The sequence below is a fragment of the Pongo abelii genome, chromosome 1, assembly GCF_028885655.2.
Source record: "Pongo abelii isolate AG06213 chromosome 1, NHGRI_mPonAbe1-v2.0_pri, whole genome shotgun sequence".
NCBI lineage: Eukaryota > Metazoa > Chordata > Mammalia > Primates > Hominidae > Pongo > Pongo abelii.
The window spans coordinates 34,247,069-34,271,195 of NC_071985.2; the positions used below are offsets into that span (position 1 = coordinate 34,247,069).

The 24,127-nt window shown below is 36.8% G+C and overlaps 1 protein-coding gene across 3 annotated transcripts in view; it reads right to left on the reverse strand.

Annotated features, from left to right (window-relative positions):
• Positions 1-24,127, reverse strand: part of KCNK2 (potassium two pore domain channel subfamily K member 2) — a 160,648-nt gene that overhangs the window by 38,989 nt on the left and 97,532 nt on the right. For all 3 annotated transcript variants that reach the window (XM_054520442.2, XM_054520439.1, XM_054520436.1), the window contains exon 6: positions 2,968-3,107. In XM_054520442.2, coding sequence (XP_054376417.1) covers positions 2,968-3,107 — 140 coding nt within the window. The remainder of the gene's footprint in view (positions 1-2,967; positions 3,108-24,127) is intronic.

Here is a 24,127-nt window from a genome sequence, read left to right on the forward strand (position 1 = left end):
AGATCACTCATAAGTAGGCACACAACCTTGTTTTTTTTGTTTGTTTGTTTGTTTGAGACAGAGTCTGGCTCTGTTACCCAGGCTGGAGTGCAGTAGGGCCATCTCCGCTCACTGCAACTTTCGCCTCCCAGGTTCAAAGGATTCCCCTGCCTCACCCTCACTGTAGCTGGGACTACAGACACCCACCCCCATGCCCAGCTAATTTTTGTATTTTTAGTAGAGATGAAGTTTCACCATGTTGGCCAGACTGATCTTAAACTACTGGGCTCAAGTAATCCGCCTGCCTCAGCCTTCCAAAGTGCTGGGATTACAGGCGTAAGCAACCCCACCCGGTCTTGTTTTTCATTTTGAATGAATCAGTTATGTAGAAATTTGTATTTATTTGAAAAGATGGTGTTATGGCCGATTTGTGTCTCCCCAAAAGTCGTATGTTGAAGCCCTAAGCCCCAGTGTGACTGCATTTGGAGACACGGCTTTAAAGAAGGTAATTAAGGTTAAATGAGGTCAAAAAAGTGGGGCCCTAATCCGATAGGACTGGTGTCCTTTTAAGAAGAGAAAAATAGACCAGAGTGTGCGTGCTCACACGATCTCTCACTCTCTCTCACGCTTGCAGACAGAGAAAAGGCCATATGAGGACACAGTGGGAAGGCACCACCTGCAAGCCTAGGAGAGAGGCCTCACCAGAAACCAACCCTGCTAGCACCTTCTTGGACTTCTAGCTTCCAGAATTGAGGAAAAAAAAAGTCTATTGTTACAACACCCAGTCTGTCATATTTTGTTGTAACAGCTAGAGCAGACTCATTACTTTGGAAAAGTATGCTAATTCTTTGACCCAGCTGGTCGTATCACAAAAAGCACTGTTTTTTAGTAATACGAGTTTTAAACATTTAAGCAGATATTCTACACCAATTTCATCAATTTATAAAGATATAAAATTTCCCTCTGTACTATCTGTGCCTTAGTGGCTTTCAAACTTTTGGACTGTGGACCACAAAAATATTAAGATGTTAAGTGTGTATGTATGTGTGTATGTATATAATACATAGTTTATTTATAATATTATATGTATGTATTTGTGTATCGCAAAACAATACTTTTCCTAACTACCTGACTGTATGAAATAGGTTCTGCTCAAGTCTATTTTATTTAAGAAATACATGCTTGTGTGCATGCGTTTTCAAATCCATTTGAAAGCCAGATTATTGCTTGATGTTTGAGTAGTTCTCTTTTTAGCTATGTTGTCCAAAACATTCCCTAGCTACAATTTCCATTTTTCCCCCTAGCATCTCAAGATACACATGAAGTACACATGAAGAATAATCATCCATTATATTTCTCTCTCTCTCTCCCATCTCCCACCGCCCCCACACACACCACACTCACACACGCACACCACATACAATGAGCCTAAGGTTGAGGCAAATCCATTGAGGTCCTATTCAAAACAAGGCTTTTCATACAATTTAAATTATAGTGTCAAGCATATTGTCTTACTAACTTGTTTATAATAAAAATATTTCGATTTGATGATGCAACTAAGATGTAGACTAATGCATACAGACTGAATAAGTAAATTCCCAATTAGGAAATATGGTATCCTTGAAGTAAAGTATGGATAATTTACATTCTTGCTAGTTCACACAGGCACCTTGGGTACGAATAAAAAATTGTATGACTTGGCCTGGCACGGTGGCTCATGCCTGTAGTCCTGCTACTTTGGGAGGCAGAGGCGGGCAGATCACTTGAAGGTCAGGAGTTCTAGACTAGCCTGGCCAACAAGATGAAACTCCGTCTCTACTAAAAATACAAAAAAAATTTAGCTGGGCATGGTGGTGCGAGCCTGTAGTCCCAGATACTCGGGAGGCTGAGGTGGGAGAATCACTTGAACCTGGGAGGCAGAGGTTGCACTGAGCTTAGATCATGTCACTGCACTCCAGCCTGGATAACAAAGCGAGACTTCATCTCAAAAAAAAATTATATGACTTGATAATTTTCAAAGAAAACATATGTAAAGGGAAGTTAATTTCATCATTTTCTATCTTATTCTATTTCTTTTGGGTGTATGCTTAAAGAATTCATGCTTATAGCCATCAAAGAGTCTGACACTGATATCTGTGGTCTAGGAATAGATAGTTAAATGAAGGCAATGGGTACTATAGGGACAGGTTTTACAGATTTGTTGTTCTCTGAAACAATTAGCAAAGCTGACTAAGACCCAGAAGCAAGAAATACACATTTCATAATAAAACATTACCCTGTCACATTCAAACTAATACTGATCCTGGATATGTAAATATGAAATCAGAATTTAATTTCCAAACAATAGAATTTCAAAATCAATATTTAAATTTCAAATTTTCCAAAATGTCATGGGTCAAAATTCTAACGTTTACTTCTATATGTATAGTTGTATAAGATAAGTAAATTGACACCTTTTAAAATTGTTAAAATCTATATACAGGGAAGACGGCCATAATGCATACAGCTTTGGAATATATATACATGTGTATGTACAAATTTATATAGACATAAGAAAAATAAAATAAGTTAAAGGCAAAAAACCTTCCACATTATTTAAAACATCCACTATTTCATGCTACTGATATCTTGATACAAATGTTTTCTATTATATTTTTCTTTACAGAATAAAATTTATTTTGTGCCCTTGAGAACAAAAGAAAGAAAACAAAAGAAAAGAAATGACAAAGAAAATGTTTTTAGTTACATCCTTTTTCATTAGAAATTACCCTCAGTTCTGAGACAGCAATTGGCACAGAAACATTTTCTAAGTGAATAAATTACAACTCATATATTTGCTCATAGCCTCATACAGCAAATTCATGCCAAATAGAAAATATTAACTTTTTAAAATGTTTAAATATTTTAAATGTAAACATAAAAATAATTTAAAATAACCTTCATTGAATTAACTAAATAGAAGTTTTTTGCACACTTCTTAATTCTCACCTCTTCTTTTGTCTTTTTAGATATCACTCGGAGCCAATCTCCAATCATGCTCAGGACAGCAGCAAAGTAAGCAAGCCCTACAAGGATCCAGAACCACACGACAGGCTTATAGAAGTCCAGATATTCAATATCGGATCCACCTGGAGACAAAACAAAGTAAAACAAAATAACTTCATAGTCTTAAAAGTAAACAATCTAGGTATTGCTAAAATAACTAACTAAATTTTGGTTTGCAAAACATAGAAATCTAGTATTCTTGTCAATGGACTTACATTATTTTCTTCATTTTGAATTTCTAATTTTCACTCATAATTCTTACCTATTTTTCAAGAACAAGTTAAGTTTTTCTTAACGAAACCTTTCATTGCTTCTTCAGATCATCATGATTTTTCCTTATTCCATGTTTCATTTACATTTATATAATCCATCTCAGTCTACTACTTAATTATTCTATGTGTACTAAGTTTCTTTTTCCACCTCTATTTTAACAAATAGAAGATAGGGATTACACTTTTGTTGGTGTGCATTTAACTTAGCATAGTTACCTCATTGCCAATAAATACATGCTAGCTAATCAACTTAATGCCAAACCGAGCAGCAAGTGAACAACTCTAGTGATGGTTCTTATTTTAAAGTCATCAATACAATGAATCACTAACAAATGCCAGAGACAATGACTTGATGGTTTGAATGAGAACAAATAGAAATCTGCAGGTAATACTACCATTCATTATTCTCTGACTTTTCTGAGAAATTCCCATGATTGTCATAAAATAAAACCGTAGCTCTCAAGAAAAAAAAATTGGCAAGGCTCTTGTTTTTTTTACTCTAATCCTTGAAGTACTTCTCCATCCACTTGGAACAATAACTATACCTATAAGAATCTGGGTTCGTTTCAACACACCCTTTGTTCAGTACCCCATTAATATGGGGGCATTTATTAAGTCCCAACAGTGAAACTATTTTTATTTTCACAAGTAAGAAATCAAATACCTCTCTTGAAAAATTCATAATTTAGCCCAAGAAATCCTCATATAGACAGTTAACCTCAATGGGGTATATTGCATGATGGCAAAGATAAAAAAAAAGTACTATGAGAGGACATAGAAGAAGTGATTTTTACTTCTGGAAGAAGGAAAGTAAGAAGGGGAAAAGTGAGTCTTAAGTAATGAGGATCAAAACATGGAATAGCACAGTGTGGAAAATATATAGTATAGTCAAATGACTTTTAGTCATGGATAAATCTCCACATGTATTGGGCCGAAGAGCAGATAAGTAGAAGAGAGAAATCTAGAAAAAGTAGGCTGTATCAGATTGTAAAGATTTGATCTTAACTCAATGGAGAATAGGTAAAAGTCTCTCGGGAGATAAGTCCTATATATTCATGTTTGACTATCTCCACAGAAAGATCTAGTGGCAGAGAAGAAAAAATTGACAGGGAAGCCCCATGAGAAGCTTTTGTTCTGAATTAGCTGAGAAATTATTGTGTCTGAGTTAGGGCAGGGATGGCAAGAAGAGTCATTTTACAGGCCAAATCATCAAGGATTGATGGCCAATTACTTGGCGGGATAAGTGAGAGGAAGAGCTCTCTGATGACCAAAGACCACACTGTGGGTCTTTGGTGATATTGTAACTGAATAGGGGAAGAAAAAGTGACTTAAAAAAAAAGTAATTAAAACTGAGAACTGACAGGTTCGAAGTGCTTGAGGTAATAACCAACAAGACCCTTACATGCAAATCTAACACTTAACAGAACAGGGCAGAAGATAAGGATTTTAGGACCAACAGCATAGAGACTGGAGGTGCTTAAACAGAGCATGGATTTGCCCAATTCACAAAAATTCAACCAGTAAATTGCAAGTATATCAAAGATCAAGTATGAAATGCTGAGTATAACATTATTGTAGAGAAATTAAATTTTAAGTTGCTCATAATGACATTTTCAAATAATAAAGGGTCAATAAAAAGCATTTTTCTGTCAGGTAAATAATTTGAATAGGCATCGTTCAGCTTTCTTTTGGGACAAAAATAATTTTAAGAACACATTTTACAAAGTGAATAATATTACTTTCAAATGTTATAAAATTTTTACTTTGTGCAACATTAAAAACTCATTTCTGGGAATAATTATAAATGCATCTCGTGATGGTTAAGAGTTGGCCCATGGAGGATGCAGCTCTAAAACTTCACAGAACTGACTTAAGAAATATGTGTGTAAACCTGTTACATGATAGGCTCACCAGTGAATTTCATTTTTTCAAATGTTTCCATTTCAATGAAACCAAAATGACATTTTTTTCCCAAGTACTTTCTCTTTCAAAACCAGAAAAAATCTTCATCCAAATATTTGTGACTCATTTAACACATAAGTTCACCAAGATGTTGACTTTAGAAGAGTTAGTTCATGCTCAGATTACTTTTTGTAAGTCTTCTTTCTTATAAACAGGATGTCACAGTTTGAAAAGAGTAAATTAGCTTAATCACTAAAAGGTCTAAATTTGGGTAAAATGTTCAACCCACAAGTTTTAGTGGAGTCTAAGCCCAGGGGAAAAAAATGTTTTTCCTTTTTAAATTGCCACTCTCAAGATGAAATACTGGCAGTCAGATGATCTAGGAAAAACGAATACTATATATAAGAAATATTGTCAAACAACTCCCAAATCCTACTCACTTGCTGATATCTAAGATTCATGAATTAATTTTCACATTAATCAATTCACTTCATCCAAGAATCTTATCCAAATTAACATATCTGTGATGTCAGGATAACTTGCTAAGAAAAATTGTTTTATTTTTAAATTAGGAATAAATTAGGAAATACTTTTTTAAAAAACTTCTTGACTTTTACAAACATTAATTTCAGTCTAGCTATGTTCAGGAAACCTACCTATTTGTCTCTGGCTTACTAAGAACCGAGTGTAATTTCTATTATTGACTTCTTATTATTGACAGGGCCCCTGTCCCTGTCTCCCACGCTCTGTTTTTACTCTTTCCACAGACTTCTGAGATGCAGCCTACAAGATGCTACAGCCTGCTCTCCCCTCCTAGGTCCCCCACCGACCTGGCAGAAATATTCACTCCACTGCTCTTTTTTCTTTACTACAACTACCACTAAAAACATGCACATAAATCCTTTCCATTTTAAGAGCTTTCTGGCTAATCATAATAGGACAGTAAACAGATGGTAATAAAAATAACAAAAAGGTGTGGAGGTATAAAGGTTTTGGGAATCTTATAAACTTTTCCAAGTAGTTAAAATAAGTCTACTCATCCTGACATTCTTATATGACATGTGACAGCTTCTTTTAGATGGTGCAATCTCTCTCTGGATCTCTTGCCCTTAATGCTTGTGTAAGGAACTCAGTCAGAGCCTAATCCAATCTAGTAGATTAAACTACAAAAAATATAGCTCAGGAAAGTTCAGGCTGGTATTATTGCTAGGAAACCATTATCTCCACAAAGCAGGTTTCCTAAACATTTGCTGGAAACAGTCCCTCTACCCAGCATTAAGAAAGTCCTATTCTAGCTGGCTCCAAAGAATCATTGATTAGGCAACAGAACAACCCATGAGGCCATGGTAGACACCTTTTAAAAGGCATTTTTTTTTTTTTTGGAGATGCAGCCTCACTCTGTCACCCAGGCAAGAGTGCAGTGGTGCGTTTTGGTTCACTGCAACTTCCACCTCCCGGATTCAAACGGTTCTCCTGCCTCAGCTTCCCGAGAAGCTGGGAATACAGGCACCTGCCACCACACGTGACAAATTTTTGTATTTTTAGTAGAGACAGGGTTTCACCATGTTGGCAGGGCTGGTCTCGAACTCCTAACCTCAAGTGATCTGCACGCCTTGGCCTCCCAAAGTACTAGGATTACAGGCGTGAGCCACCATGCCTGGCCCCTAGAAGACTTAAAAAAAGAAAAAAAAGAAAGAAAGAAAATTGGGTCTGTAAACCCTGCCTAACCCAGTTAATATGCTCATTTCCATTGATTTACAGAATATTCAAAATCAGATTGGAAGAGTGGGATGAGAAGGAAGACTTACTGATTACCTCCATAAATGAAATCATTCCATCCTAACGCCCTGTGGATAGGTGTTGAGGGGAGTTGCATTCTCACGCTTCACACTTCCATTGACTTAGGGCAGGGCTATTAGTAAGACCATGCGGCCATAGAACTAAGTCACACTGCCAGCTTCCTTTTGCAGCAATAAAGCTGATGATCCAATTGCCATCACTCTCATGGTTTGTTTGGAACTCAGGAATGAAAGACCAGTTTGTATTGGCTCCTTGAAATCCCAACAGTAAGTATCCCACTTTAAAATAGAGATAGCACAATCTCAGTAGAGAAAATAACGTATGTCAGGCCACCCAAGAAAGGGGTAGCAGAGCTAGAGGTCAACACAGATGTCTGAATAGCTCCAAAACACAGGCTCCTTCATTGAACCCAGTGGTCCATGTCACCTATGATGTCACCTACTGTCCTTCTTATCATTTATCCACCGACCTATTTTGCTCATACTGCCTGGGAAGTACTTAGCTAAGGCAGGAAACACTAAATTGCACAAGGCGTGCTTCTTCTCCTCAAGGTTCTCACCTAGAAACCATGTGGGTCTGAGGACAAGCATCATTCCACCAAGAGCCTCCTTACCTTGCTCTGTCCTCTCTCCAGCAGTTCCCAGCCATCGGCCCTCTTTCATGCTAAAGAACTTGGGCATACAACATCCCCTCTCACTTAAATATTATTTTCTTTTTCTGTGATTTTTTTTCTGAATAATAAAATATTTAGGAAGAAAGAAAAAAGATATATCCTGGTTTTATAGGATAACGTAGCCACTCTGGACTAAGGTTATCAGTTCCATACACCTCTTCTGATTTTCTAAAATGGCATATCTGTTATAGAATATAAACATAGATATATAACTCCATTTTAAAGAAAGTGGGGATCATTCCTTTAAACCGGCCTACAAGTATTTTAGCTTAAATATCAAACATGGATTTTAATTTTGGGGGGTTTGACTTTACTTTTATTAATTAAAGCTATCCTGTCTTAATATGAAGGAGGGAAAATCTTAATTTCTGTTTTAGTATATGTTATTGTGTTGTTAAGTAATTTAACTGAATAAGGTGTTTCTCACTGCTTCAAGGACTGAGAACCCCTTTTAATGGTGTTATAAATCCTATTTTCTTTTTAACAAATGGAAATATGACTTCAGTATTAAACAACAGCTTACCTACTTAAACTAAACTTTTCATATGCCATTGAGTCGGAAAACCAGAATGCCAAAAAAGGTGTGATTTGAACTTATATTTGGGGATTTTAAATTTTAGCATTCAAGAAGTTGTCCATGTCCCTCTAGGTACTTGTTCTTAAATTGGGAAAACTGCCATGAGAACAGCAATCTTATGATCATAAAGAAAGAAAAATCAACACACGATGTCACTCACTCATCCTTTATAAAGATGGAACAGTATATAGATGTAGCCAATTGTTATTCTTAGAAATTGTCTTTAAATCTCAATCTAGAACAATTTGGAATATTTTTCACAGAATGTAGTACAATTTACTTCCTGCCCCACAAAGCTGTAATTACCAATCACTGAATGCTTTTTTCCTCAATTTTTTCTCCACATGTTTTTACAATACTTCTATATATCCATTCTGAACCCTAAAAGTTAAGTAACTTTTTGGTTTGTCCACAGTCCCTAAGATTTCTGAACCATTTGGGTCAAATCCCACTTATTTAATCATGCAGATGGCCATTATTTCTGTTGTGAGTTCTCTGAGAGTCGTGAGTTAAATCATGGAGTGACTAAACCCTCTACAGAATTTTCCTGTATTATAAAACAGAGCAAATACCAGGAAGAGAGAAAGATTCCCTACTTAATTGTTGCTCCTGGATTTCATACATTCTGTCTCACAGGAAGAGGAACTAGAGCAATTATTGTCACTAAGTGCTAAGCACAGTATCTAATATACAATATGTGTCCGTTAAACACCCAAACAAACAAATGACCAATGAATATAAAACATCTCCCTAGCAGTCACACAAACCCTCCTTTTCCAAACAAAGCAATTTTTCTGAGCCATTATCATGGTGGTAATGACTGCTCTTCAACAGATCTCACTCTTTATCAGGTACTTTCCTTGTTATCTGCTAAATTCCTGGCAAATTTCTACTCAGTTATCAGCTCAACAATAGCAATTTTAATACCTGGACTTTGACATGGTTGCAAAACTCTTAGTCAACACAAGGTGCTGTTTTCTAGAGGGTCTCTACTTGAACTAACTGCTTGGGGGTTAGGGGAGAAACATGCCATGGTTTTTAAAGAGATTTATGTTTTCATAATAAAATTATCTTAAATTGAGCAAGCTCTGAGCACTCCACTGAATAAGTCATAATTTCAGTTATACAGGAAAGCAAATAGTTTGGTTACTAAAAATTACATTTCCAATAATGACTTTGAAAATGTAATTCCAAGAAAACTGAATCCTTAGTATGAGACATACAAATGTGTGCTTCCCAAGTAAAAAATGTGATGGCAAATGATTATAACACTGTGAAAAACTATAAAAATGTATTAAAGGTAAATATGCCAGAAGAGGAAAAATTTTACCTGGGAAAGTCCCAAATTGTATTATACCTCTATATGAGGGAGCACAAGGTACCAAGCATGAAGCCTGACTGACCTGGTAAGCATTCAAAACTACATGTGTGATGAAGAAAATTTCATTATTTAACCAAATATACTCAATTTCACTGATCAGAATTCCATGATGATGTATTTGGATGGTTAAATAAATTCATGCTCAGATGGAATATGTGTTTTCATAATATTAACCATGAGGATTTCTTAGAACATCTGGATTTTTGCCTAGAACTTTTGGATTTTATTAGAAAACTAGGTAATGTGAGGACACTGCTTTGTGAAACTGTAAATTCTTCTCTGGCTTTTTCACTCTTTCACATTACCCTTTAAAAAATATTAACCTCAGGTTTATGAAAAGGAGTACTTTTTTCTTTCTTTCCTCTTTTTTTTTTTTTTTTTTTTAATTTTTGAGACAGGGTCTTGCTCTGTCACCCAGGCTAGAGAGCTGTGGCTCAATCATAGTTCACTGCAACCTTGAATTCCTGTAATTTTGAAAAGGAGTGTTTTTAAGGACTTCACTGGGCAGCTTCTAAACAAGCTGTGGAAATGAATTCACTGGCTTGTATGACCCCTTTAAGGTATAGACCCTAAGGGTTTACATTAAAGTAGCTACCAGCCTTGAAAAGGAATTTTAAATTGTGTTAGGTTGGGTAATTATTTCACTTTTCTCTAATTTTGAAGAATCACTGACTAACACTTTATGTGTTTTTTTTTTAAGTCTTGGATCTTTGTAAAAGAAGACAAGTTGTAGAAAAGCAAGTGTTCATACATTACCGTATAATTAATAAGACTTCTTAGATTTTAATGAAGAAAGAGAAAAGTTGATTTAGCTCTCAGGAAGGCAAGCATGACTTAACAACTTATCACCCCAGACTTCCAGTCAAATGAAAAATAAAATGACAAAAGTTAGGAAACAGAACGTAGGGAATCAACACTAAATCTCACATACAATTTTGCCATTAACTTTAACTTATCTATACAAACTTGATTATACATCATTATTGATGCTTTTAAAATCCCAGCAATTTGGGCGGCCAAAGCAGAAAGTTCGCTTGAGCCCAGGAGTTCAAGACCAGCATGGGCAACAAGGGAGATCCTATCTCTACAAAAAATACAGAAAATTAGCTGAGTATGGTGTCATGTGCCTGTGGTCCCAGCAACTTGGGAGGCTGAGGCAAGAGGATTTCTTGAGCACAGAATGTCGAGGCTGCAGTGACCCACGATCACGCCACTGCACTCCAGCCTGGGCTACAGAGTGAGACTCTGTCTCAAAAAATAAAAATAAAAAGAGAAAATAAAATTAAGTAAATAACACTTTGCAAAATAATTTCCTTTGTCTCTTCTCACCTTTTAGGGAGAATTACTCTGCACTTGCCACTGTTAGCAACAGGGGTCTGCTTACTCATATGTCAAATAAAAGTGTCTACAGATTCTGTGGCCGCCCAAGTGCTTTTTAGCCCCAGAACACTGAGCACTCAGAGAGAACAGAAAGTGCCATCGGGAAGAAGCAGACAGATACCAATCACTAAAACATGTTCTCTGCATAAATAAATATGAAGTTAAAATTTTCTGGGAGATCTCTTCCTGTAGAGAAAGTACTAAATGCTGAATTCCTACATTCAGTCACATACACAGAGACACCTGAGCACTGCCTATTTATCTGCACCGGTGATATCTAAATGCTTTTGATTCATCACTCACAGTGATAAATGGCAAAGTATTGCACATTACTTATGAATTAGAAATGTATTATGCTCTACTATATCATAAGTATCATGATATATAAAAATAAAAAGTGAAGAAGTAATGAGATTTAGAAATACATAGAAATAGGAGTTTTCATATTTTCTTTTTTTTCAAGATGGGGCCTCGCCCTGTTGCCCAGGATGGAGTGCAGTGGCACCTTCACAGCCCACTGCAGCAAGAGCTCCTCCCACCTCAGCCTCCCAAATAGCTAGGACTACAGGTGCATGCCACCATGCACAGCTAATTTTTAAAATTTTTTGTAGAGACAAGAGTCTCACTATGTTGCCCAGGCTGGTCTTGAACTTCTGGCCACAAGTGATCTTCCTGCCTTGGCCTCTCAAGTGCTGCCATTTTGCCACCACACCCAGCCTAATCATCATGTTCTCTTATCGTAGAAAATCCACTTTTCTTGCTCATTCCCTGGGGACAAGCACTATTTCAGAGTTCTGGTCTAAACCACCCCATCAACACTTGTTCTTAAGATGCTTCTAATGATTATACTGATGTTAAGAAATACAGATCTATTACAATCTGTATCCTAAACATTTATAAATCACTTTCCAAAATATACTTCTTTTCCTTTAATAACACCACAGTTTTAAGAATACATCCTTTAAGTTGCCTTCAGAAAAGTTCAATATAACAATGTAGCTGAACCCTGATCCTCCGCAGAGCAGATTTTGCAGGTTTTGCAGATTGACATCAAATATTAAGTGTGCATTATGGAAGGGACATCTTTGTTTCCTTATGAGATTTATAGCCCAATAGAAAGATGAGGAGGTTCAAGTTAGAGCAATTCCTCTTGCTTTTCCCTGACAAAATAGCAAAATTAAGTGAGAACACTGTCTTTAGGACATCTAATAGCAAGAGGGAAAGTTCTAAACAGTAATAATTGATATTTCCCGGATGGGAAACTCAATAGCTAATTTTACAGTCATAAGGTGCCCAGAAGCAAAGTCTAATTTTGTGTACTCTATTGGACTATATGAGGCAATTCTTTTCCAAGATCCTTTAAAAAAAATTCACAATTTCTGTTTTTCCAAAGACTCTTGCAAAGGGCACACATCTGCTACCCAGCCGTTGCCACATCTGCCCTCCAATCCACATTCTCATTCCAAAAACACTCCCTGGACACAAGGGCCTGGAATGTAAAGATTACAGTACTAGAAACAGGGTATCATAGCTTCACAAAGACCAACACAGCCACAAAAATATATAAGTTAAGGAGATGGTGATGAATCAGCAAAAATAGTGTCAATTTATCTTACTCAGCATCTGTCATATCAATCATATCAATTCTTATGCTAATTATAATCAACACATATGTCTACAAGTTTGTATTATTTCCTCTGTCAAATAAAAATAAAATTAAAGTAACAGATTTGAAGATGGGTAACAATATAATAAATGCTAGTAAAAATAAAGTTTTTTATTTGATTATTCTTATTAGCACACAGCTATCATTCTCCTATTCTCCTGATACTATGCCATGACTCTGAATTTTTCATCTTCTACAAAACCATAAAGAAAAATATTTTTTTTCCTAAGCTGGTTTATACAATGGTCACAAATATAATATTGTTTAGGACTCCACCCACATTCATTTTCATTTATACTTTTTGTATTTTTTTTGGTCTCAGATCATGAGGGCCACATACTGAATCTGACACTGTTAGTTGTTTAAAATAACACTGATATGGTTTGGGCTGTGTTCCCACCCAAATCTCATCTTGAATTGTAGTTCCCATAATCCCCAACTGTCATGAGAGGGACCCCATGGGAGGTAATTGAATCATATGAGTGGTTTCCTCCATGCTATTCTCATGATAGTGAGTAAGTTCTCATGAAATCTGGTGGTTTTATAAGGGGCTTCCCCCTTCACTTGGTTCTCATTCTTCTTCTCCCTGTCACTATGTAAAGAAGGACATGTTTGCTTCCCCTTCTGCTATGATTGTAAGTTTCCTGAGGCCTCCCCAACCATGCTGAACTATGAGTCTATTAAACCTCTTTCCTTTATAAATTACCCAGTCTCAGGTATGTCTTTATTAGCAGCGTGAGAATGGACTAATACAAACACATAGAATACGATGTCAGGCCTGAAAATATAAAACATGTCACATAATACCTATATATTCCACAGTTGCTATAAGGCCTTGTTAGTTATATTTAAAAAGTGATAAGACAGCCTAAGATTAATGCATCACAAGTATATTTTTGTTATCATCACTATGTCTCACTTTCTCCTGTAATAACAAACTTTCCATTTCTACTTAAGCCAGTTATACATCTTGAATAAGAGGTAGAAAAATGTTTCAGGACACAAGCTTATCTTGTAAGAGTGTTTCAGGACACAAGCTTATCTTGTAAGAGTGTTTCAGGACACAAGCTTATCTTACACGGAGTTAGAAATGTCTCAAATTCTCCTTCCCACATTCCGCTAATTATGAAACTAAAAGATCTTCAGCAGAGTGATGCACCCTCCTTTCCCAGGGTCCTCATCCAGAGAGGATGTACACTGGTACATCTACACTGTAGATGTCCTCTGTACATCTACAGTGTACAGAGAGGTGTACACTGTATTTTTGACCAAAAGCAAAGCTTTGTTCATAAAAGTGTTCCCATCTTCATGGATATTAGCGGCTTTGCCTGGTTGAACCTTAATTAACAAATCAGTAGAAACAGATAAAATATTAGCCCTCTCTGAGATCTTACAGAACTTCAGAAAGTATTTTCTGTTCTAAAAATATTTAAGTAAGAAATTTAGGTCAAGGAAGAACAGTAAACAGCCAAAAAGTATAAAACTCTCTTAAAACTAAATTAGGCTAATGAAGTTATTCTGAGAATTTTAATAACAGATTCCTACTCAAATTTTTACCATGTTTTTTAATACTTCAAACTGAATTTTTTAAGAGAATGGTTTAGATTTATGGTAGCTGGTAAAAATGATCCATAATAGATTAGCACACTTACTTTTACCATTATTGTATTTTACTTAAAATTGGAGTTAGAACAATAATAGTAGTGGGAAATATAATTGGGAAAAAGAGAACTGAACTAATAGGCACATAGGACCTTACATATACAACAATAAAGCAAATAGCAGTTGAAATAACACATATATTGTAGAAGAGGAAAAGTTTTTAAAATTTGAGTAGAAAAACGTAGACACTTTAGGTCTACATGACCTATTTTAGGTTAAGTTAAAAAATCCTGTCCTAAGATTGAAAATTAAGTGGGTAAATATCTTAGAGAAAAAAATATTTTACGTAGCCAAGAACTTCTTCTGAAGTTTGCAGCTGTTTTTAAAACTAAGGCAGAAAAGAGCCTAAGTAGAAAGGGCAAAGATAAGTTAAACCTGAATTCTTGTGCCACTAAAAATAATAATAATGGATTCATTTTTTTCCCCAAGATGGAAAAAATGATTAATGGCTTTTAGTGTGCTTCAGCCACTTGAAAATAGCAAGATAGTGCATAAAGATCAACCCTGTAAGCTTTAATTCAAGAAGGAAAATGAGAATTCACTGGAATCATGTAGGAAACCCCAGAACCCAGGGAGGAGAACATGGGCAAACAGCCCCCATGACAGCATCTGGCTGATAAAAATGAGTGAACCCTCAGGACGTGAGAGAGGCAGATAGCCTCCCTCTGTGACTCACCTTCCACTGGGATCCAAGCAACCCAGGCCAAGGGAGAAAGGCTGTTTCTCCCAAGCCCTGGAACTAACTTGGAGAGAGCTTGGAAATGCAGTGAGGGAAAGACACTGGGAAAAGCTGCAGCCATTTTCCCAGACCTGGGACAGAGAGCAGGAGGCCATTTTTAATCTGGACAAACATAAAGTCAACAATTCTGTGGTGACCTAGTAGCGTGCCCGCACAGGATTTTAGTCTCGGGCCAGAGACTGGGGTGCTTGCTCTGGAGTGGGGTAGGAGCTTCCACAGCCAAAATTGTGGAAAGTGCCTCAGCAGTAGGTGCTGGAATTGTGCTCTCCTCCATCACATGCGTGCGTAGGGTGGGGAGAGCTGCTGCTGCTGCAGTTTCTCTTGGGCAAGGAGACTTGCAGGCAGGGACAGAGTGGTGACCTGGTACCAATCTGTATGTGTCGTTACTGAGTGCCCAGGATGCTCCCCTGAGATTGTAGTGCAGTGGGCCCTCTCCACTGAAACCCCAGGGAGAACTCCAGGCATTCAGAACACCCACTTGCCTTGCTCAGCAGCCTAAGCTGCCCAACCCTTCCTGGACATAGATTGTTGTGCAGTAAACCCCTCTCCACTCCAACCCTAGGCAGAGCTCCAGGCATTTGGAGCACCTCCTCTCCTGGATCAGCAGCCTGAATAGCTCCGCCCTTCCTGTGCATAGATCATGGTGCAGTGGGGCTTTCTCTGCTCCATACCCAGGCAAATCTCCAGGCCTTCAGAGCATCTGTTTGCCTGGTTCGGCAGCCTGAGTCATCCCACCCCTCCTTTGAAGAGATCTTGGTGCAGTGGGGCACTCTCTGCTGCATGCCCAGGTAGATCTCCAGGCATCTGGAGCAACTACTCTCTTGGATTAAGAGTTTAGATCTCTCCCATCCCTGTATAGAGAACATGGGATCAAGGAGTTCCCCAGCTCCATGCTTAGGCACACTTCTGGACACTCAGTGGCCATGCACCGGATTCTCCCTCAGTGCTGGTGCCTGCACCTGCCATCAGGGGACCTGTAAGCAAACCTGCCAAGCCCAGCCCTGCCTATCATGGCCTCCCCTGGCCTGAGCAGAGAGCTCAAAACACTGAGCAATCCAAAAATCAGCGCATTGCCTTATGCAACAAAAAGACATTCCTGTTAAACAAGGATTAAGTACCTACCCAGCCTCACTGGCCAGAGCTGGCTCTTACCCATAAGTGCCATCTACTGGCTTATAAGTTGACAGCATAGCTCAAGATAAAACCTGCTGAGAGAAGTACATAGGGCTATAGAAGCAAAGTCAAAATACCCTGCCCAGCCTTCTCTACAGTCACACCCCATGTAAAAAGCAGGGGAGAGGAGGAAAAAAAAGAACATCATAGTAATATTACAGGGAAAGAAAGAAAAATAAAAATATGCTATTCATATAAAAATAATTACAATAATTAGAAGTGGCAGTGTCTCCAGATGAGAAAGAACCAGGGCAAGAATTCCGGCACCATGAAAAAATCTGAATGTAGTGACACCACCAAAGGATCACAATAGCTACCCAGCAATGGCCCCAAACCAAAATGGAAACTCAGAAATGACAGATAAAGAATTCAAAGCATGGATTGCAAGGAAGCTTAACAAAAGCCAGTACACAGTTGAAAATCAACACAAAGAAATTTCTAAAGCAATCTGGGAAGTGTAAGAGATAAACATCTTAAAATAAATCAATCAGAGCTTCTGAAATTGAAAAACTCACTTAAGGAATTTCAAAATAAAACTGAAAGCTCTATCAACAGACTGGATCAAAGAGAAGAAATAATTTCAGAGCTTGAACTCTAATCTTTTGAACTAACACAGACAAAAATAAAGAAAAAAGAATTTTAAGAAGTAAAGAAAGTCCTTCAGAAATACAGGATTATGTAAAGTGGCAAAACCTAAAAAAATTATTGACATTCCTGAGAGAGACAGAGATAAAGAAAACAACCTGGAAATCATATTTGAAGGAATAATTCAATAATATTTCCCTAATCTTGCTAGAGAGGTGACATTCAGATACAAGAAATCCAGAGAACACCTGTGAGATACTATACAAAACAAACATCACCAAGGCATATAGTCACCAGACTGCCTGAGGTCAATGCTAAAGAAAAGATCTTAAAGGAAGCTACAGACAAAGGTCAAATAATATATAAGGGGAACATCATCAGACTAATAGTGGATTTCTCAGCACAAACCTGACAAGCCAGGACAGATTGAGGTTTTTGCAGTATTTTTAAAGAAAAGAAATTTCAACCAATAATTTTATATTCCACCAACCTAAGCTTCAGAAGTAAAGAATAAATAAAATATTTTTTCCAGACAAGCAAGCATTAAGGGAATTTGTTACCACTACATTAACCTTACAGGAAATACTTAAGGGAGTTCTAAACATGGAAAAATGAAGTGATACCTGCTACCACAAAAACACACTTAAGTATATAGCCCACAGAGCTTATAAAGCAACCACAAAGTAGAAACTACAAAGCAACCAATTAACAACTACATAATCGGATCAAAACCTAACATATCAATGTTAACCTTGAATGTAAATGGTCTAAATGCCCTCACTTAAAAGGCACAGAGTGACAAGTTGGAAACACAATCCAAGACCTATCCATCTGCTGACTTCAAGAGACCCATCTCACAGATAAAGACATCCTTAGGCTCAAAGCAAAGGGTTGAAGAAAGATCTGTCACACAAACAGAACACGAAAAAGAGTAGAGGTCACTGATTTATATCAGATAAAACAGACTTTAAGCCAACAACAGTAAAAAAGGACAAAGTAAGGTATTACATAAGGATAAGAGGTTCGATTCAACAAGAAGACTTAACTATCCTAAATATTTATGCATCCAACATTAGACCACCCAGATTCATAAAACAGGCACTTCCAGACCTATGAAAAGACTCAGCTAGCCATATAATAAGAGTGAGGGACCTCAACACTGCACTGACAGCATTAGAAAGATCATCAAGGCAGAAAACTAAGAAGTTCTGGGCTTAAATTCAGCACTTGACCAAATGGACTTAACAGACATCTACAGAATACTCCATCCATCAACCACAGAATATACATTTTTCTCATCTGCACATGGAACATATTTGAAGATCAGCCACATGCTCAGCCATAAAGCAACTCTCAATAAATTAAAAAAATTAAAAGCATACCAACCATACTCTCAGACTACAGTGTAATAACAATAGAAGTCAATACCAAGAAGATCTCTCAAAACCACACAATTATACAGAAATTAAACAACTTGCTCCTGAATGAATGTTGAGTAAACAAAAAAATTAAACTAGAAATTAAAAAAATTGTTTGAGATAAATGAAAACAGAAACACAATATACAATATACAGCAAAAGCAGTGTTAAGAGAGAAGTTTATATTGCTGAATGCCTACCTCAAAAAGTTATAAAGATCTCAAATTAAAGATCTAACATCACACCTAAAGGAACTAGAAAAACAAGAAGAAACTAACTCCAAAGCTAGCAGAAGTGACTAAAGTTAGAACAGAAAAAAAATAAAAGAATAAAATCAGAGCAAAACTGAATGAAATTGAGACTCAAAAATTCATGCAAATAATAAAACCAAAGTTTGGTTCTTTGAAAAGATAAGCAAGATCAATAGACAGTTAGCTAGATTAACAAAGAAAAAAAATGAGAGAAGATCCAAATAAGCACAATCAGAAATGACAAAGGTAACACTACAACTGGTCCCACGGAAGTCCAAAAGATTCTCAGAGACTATCATGAACATTTCTATGCAAGCAAATTAAAAAATATAGAGGAAATAAATAAATTCCCATAAACACACAATCTCCCAAGATTGAATCAGAAAGCAATTAAAACCCTGAACAGACTAATACTGACTTCCAAAATGGAATCAGTAATAAAAAAAAAATCTACCAACCAAAGGAATCCCTGGACTAGGTTAATTCACATTCAGATTCTACCAGATGTACAAAGAAGAGCTAGTACAAATCCTACTAAAACTCTTTCCAAAAAATTGAAGAGGAGGGACTCCTCCCTAACTCATTCTATGAAGCAAGCATCACTTTGATAACAAAATAGGCAAAAGATACAATAACAAGAAAAACTACAGGCCATTATCCTTGACGAATGTAGATGCAAAAATCTTCAACAAACTGAGTCCAACAGCACATCAAAAAGTTAGTTCACCATGATCAGGTAGACTTCATTCCTAGAATGCAAGGTTGGTTCACCATATACAAATCAATAAATGTGATTCCCACATAAATGGAATTAAAAACAAGAACGATATGATCATCTCAATAGATGTGGAAAAAGCTTTTAATAAAATATAACATCCCTTCCTGATAAAAATCCCCAAGAAATTAGGCATTGATGAAACATATGTCAAAATAATAAGAGCCATCTATGGCAAACCCATGGTCAACAGCATACTGCATGGGCAAAAACTGGAAGCATTCCCCTTGAAAACAGAAAGAAGGTAAGGATGCCCACTCTCACCACTCCTATTCAACATACTACTGGGAGTCCATGCCAGAGCAATCAGGCAAAAGAAAAAAATAAAAGCATCCAAATAGGAAAAGAAGAAGTCAAACTATCTTTCTTCACTAACAATATGACTCTATACTTAGAAAACCTTAAAAATTCTGCCGAAAGGCTCCTGTAACAAACAACTTCAGTAACATTTGAGGATACAAAATCAATGTACAAAAATCGGTAGCATTTTATACACCAATAACATTCAATATCAGAGCCAAATTAAGGACACAATCACATTTATAACAGCCACACAAAAAAACAGGAATACATCTAACCAAGGAAGTGAAAGATCTCTACAAGAACTACACAACACTGTTTAAAGAAATCACAGGTAACACAAAAAATAGAGAAATATTCCATATGCATGGATTGAAAGAATCAATATTTTTAAAAGGACCATACTGTCCAAAGCAATCTATAGACTCCATGCTATTTCTATTCAGTTACCAATATCGTTTTTCACAAAGCTAGAAAAAGCTCTTCTAAAACTCATATAGAACCAAAAAGGAGCCTGAACAGTCAAAGTAATCCTAAAAAAAAAAAAGCTGGAGGCATCGTATTACTCAACTTCAAACAACACTACAAGGATATAGTAACCAAAACAGCATGGTACTGCTACAAAAAAAAAAAATATATATATATATACACACACATATATATATATACACACACACATATATATACATATATATACATATATATATACATATATATATATATATACACACACACATATATATATATATATATGGGCCAGTGGAGCAGAATAGAGAACACAGAAATAAAACCACACACCTACAGTCATGTGATGTTTGACAAAGTCAATACAAATTAGTAGTGAGGAAAGGATTCCCTTTTCAATAAATGGTGCTGGGATAGCTAGCTAGCATATAAAGAAGGATGAAACTGGACCCCTAACTTTCACCATATACAAAAATTAACTCAAGATGGATTAAATATTTAAATGTAAGACCTCAAACTATAAGAACCCTAGAAGAAAATTTAGGAAACACTATTCTGGACATCAGCCTTGGGAAAGAATTTGTGACTATGTCCTCAAAAGCAATTTCAACTAAAACAAAAATTGACAAATAGCACCTAATTAAACTAAAGTGCTTCTGCACAGCAAAAGAAACTATCAACAGAGTAAACAGACAATCTATAGAATTGGATAAAATAATTATAACCTATGCATCTGACAAAGGTCTAACATCCAGAATCTTAAAGGAATTTAAACAAATCAACAAGCAAAAAACAACACAATTAAAAAGTGGGCAAAGCACTAAAAAGTGGGCAAAAGACATGAATAGACACTTCTCAAAAGAAGACATTCATGTGGCCAAGAAACATATGAAAAAAACTCAACATCAATGATCATTAGAGAAATGCAAATCAAAACCACAATGAGCTACCATCCCATGCCAGTCAGAATGACTATTATTAAAAATTTAAGAAACGAGAGATGCTGCCAAGGCTGTGGAGAAATAAAAACACTTTTACACTGTTGGTGGAAATGTAAATTAGTTCAACCATTGTAGAATACAATGTGATTATTCCTCAAAGACCTAGAACCAAAAATACCACTGGGCCCAGCAATCCCATTACTGGGTGTATACCCAAAGGAATATAAATCATTCTATTATAAAGATACATGCACACATATGTTCATTGCAGCACTATTCACAATAGCAAAGACATGAAATCAACCCAAATGCCCATCAATGATAGACTGGATAAAGAAAACCTGGTGCATATATACCATGGAGTACTATGAAGCCATAAAAAGGAATGGGATGATGTCCTTTACAGGGACATGGTTGGAGCTGGAAGCCATTATCCTCAGCAAACTAACACAAGAACAGAAAACCAAACACCACATATTCTCACTAACAAGTATGAGCTGATCGATGAAACACATGGACACATTGGGGGAACAACACACACTGGGGTCTGTCAGGGGTGCAGGGGTGGAAAAGCAACAGGAAGAACTACCATTCAGCACAGAATCCCATTACTGGCTATATATGCAAAGGAAAAGAAATCTTTCTAACAAAAAGTCACATACACACATATGTTTATCACAGCACTATTCACAATAGCCAAGGCATGGAATCAATCCAAGTGTCCATCAGTGGTGGATTAGGTAAAGAAAATGTGGTATATACACACCACAGAATACTTTGCAGTCATAAAGGAGAATAAAACCATGTCATTTGCAGCAATGTGGATGCAGCTGGAGACCATTATCCTAAGTGAATTAATGCAAGAACAGAAAACCAAATACCCTATGTTCTCACTTATAAGTGGGAGCTAAACAATGGGTACTCATGGACATAAAGATGGCAACAACAGACACTGGGGACCACTAGAGTGGGAAGGGAGGGAAGGGGGCAAGGGTTGAAAAACTAACTATTGGGTACTAAGCTCAGTACCTGGGTGATGGGATCAATCTTACCCCAAACCTCAACATCGCACAATACACCCAGGTAACAAACGTGCACTTGTACCCCCATATCTAAAATAAAAGTTGAAATAATTTAAGAAAAACATCAAAATATGTGCTAAACAAGACAAAAAAAATCAGAGGCAGATATTTGGTATCAAAAATTAGAGTGGAAATGTAAAATTCTGAACAACCAGTGATTATACTCCCTTCATTAAATAAAAATAAATATTTAACTCCACCTTTCTGTATACCTCCAGTGTCACGGAGTCACTATTTGTCTTTGCCACTGTTATGGGTTGAATTGTGTCCTCCAAGATATGTTGAAGTCCTAATCTCCAGTACCTCAGTATGTAACCTGATTATCTCTACAGATGCAGAAAAGGCCTTTGACAAAATTAAACAGCCCTTCATGCTAAAAACTCTCAATAAATTAGGTATTGATGAGACGTATCTCAAAATAATAAGAGCTATCTATGACAAACCCACAGCCAATATCATACTGAATGGTCAAAAACTGGAAGCATTTCCTTTGAAAACTGGCACAAGACAAGGATGCCCTCTCTCACCACTCCTATTCAACATAGTGTTGAAAGTTCTGGCCAGGGCAATCAGGCAGAAGAAAGAAATAAAGGGTATTCAATTAGGAAAAGAGGAAGTCAAATTGTCCCTGTTTGCAGATGACATGATTACATATCTAGAAAACCCCATCGTCTCAGCCCAAAATCTCCTTAAGCTGATAAGCACCTTCAGCAAAGTCTCAGGATACAAAATCAATGTGTAAAAATCACAAGCATTCTTATACACCAATAACAGACAAACAGAGAGCCAAATCATGAGTGAACTCCCATTCACAATTGCTTCAAAGAGAAAAAAATACCTAGGAATCCAACTTACAAGGGATGTGAAGGACCTCTTCAAGGAGAACTACAAACCACTGCTCAACAAAATAAAAGAGGATGCAAACAAATGGAAGAACATTCCATGCTCATGGATAGGAATAATCAGTGTCGTGAAAATGGCCATACTGCCCAAGGTAATTTATAGATTCAATGCCATCCCCATCAAGCTACCAATGACTTTCTTCACAGAATCGGAAAAAACTACTTTAAAGTTCATATGGAACCAAAAAAGAGCCCACACTGCCAAGTCAATCCTAAGCCAAAAGAACAAAGCTGGAGGCATCACGCTACCTGACTTCAAACTATACTACAAGGCTACAGTAACCAAAACAGCATGGTACTGGTACCAAAACAGAGATATAGACCAATGGAACGGAACAGAGCCCTCAGAAATAATACCACACATCTACAACTATCTGATCTTTGACAAACCTGACAAAAACAAGAAATGTGGAAATGATTCCCTATTTAACAAATGGTGCTGGGAAAACTGGCAAGCCATATGTAGAAAGCTGAAACTGGATCCCTTCCTTACACCTTATACAAAAATTAATTCAAGATAGATTAAAGACTTAAATGTTAGACCTAAAACCGTAAAAACCCTAGAAGAAAACCTAGGCAATACCGTTCAGGACATAGGCACGGGCAAGAACATCATGTCTAAAACACCAAAAGCAATGGCAACAAAAGCCAAAATTGACAAATGGGATCTAATTAAACTCAAGAGTTTCTGCACAGCAAAAGAAACTACCATCAGAGTGAACAGGCAACCTACAGAATGGGAGAAAATTTTTGCAATCTACTCATCTGACAAAGGGCTAATATCCAGAATCTACAAAGAACTCCAACAAATTTACAAGAAAAAAAACAAACAACCCCATCAACAAGTGGGCGAAGGATATGAACAGACACTTCTCAAAAGAAGACATTTATGCAGCCAAAAGACACATGAAAAAATGCTCATCATCACTGGCCATCAGAGAAATGCAAATCAAAACCACAATGAGATACCATCTCACACCAGTTAGAATGGTGATCATTAAAAAGTCAGGAAACAACAGGTGCTGAAGAGGATGTGGAGAAATAGGAACACTTTTACACTGTTGGTGGGACTGTAAACTAGTTCAACCATTGTGGAAGTCAGTGTGGCAATTCCTCAGGGATCTAGAACTAGACATACCGTTTGATCCAGCTATCCCAT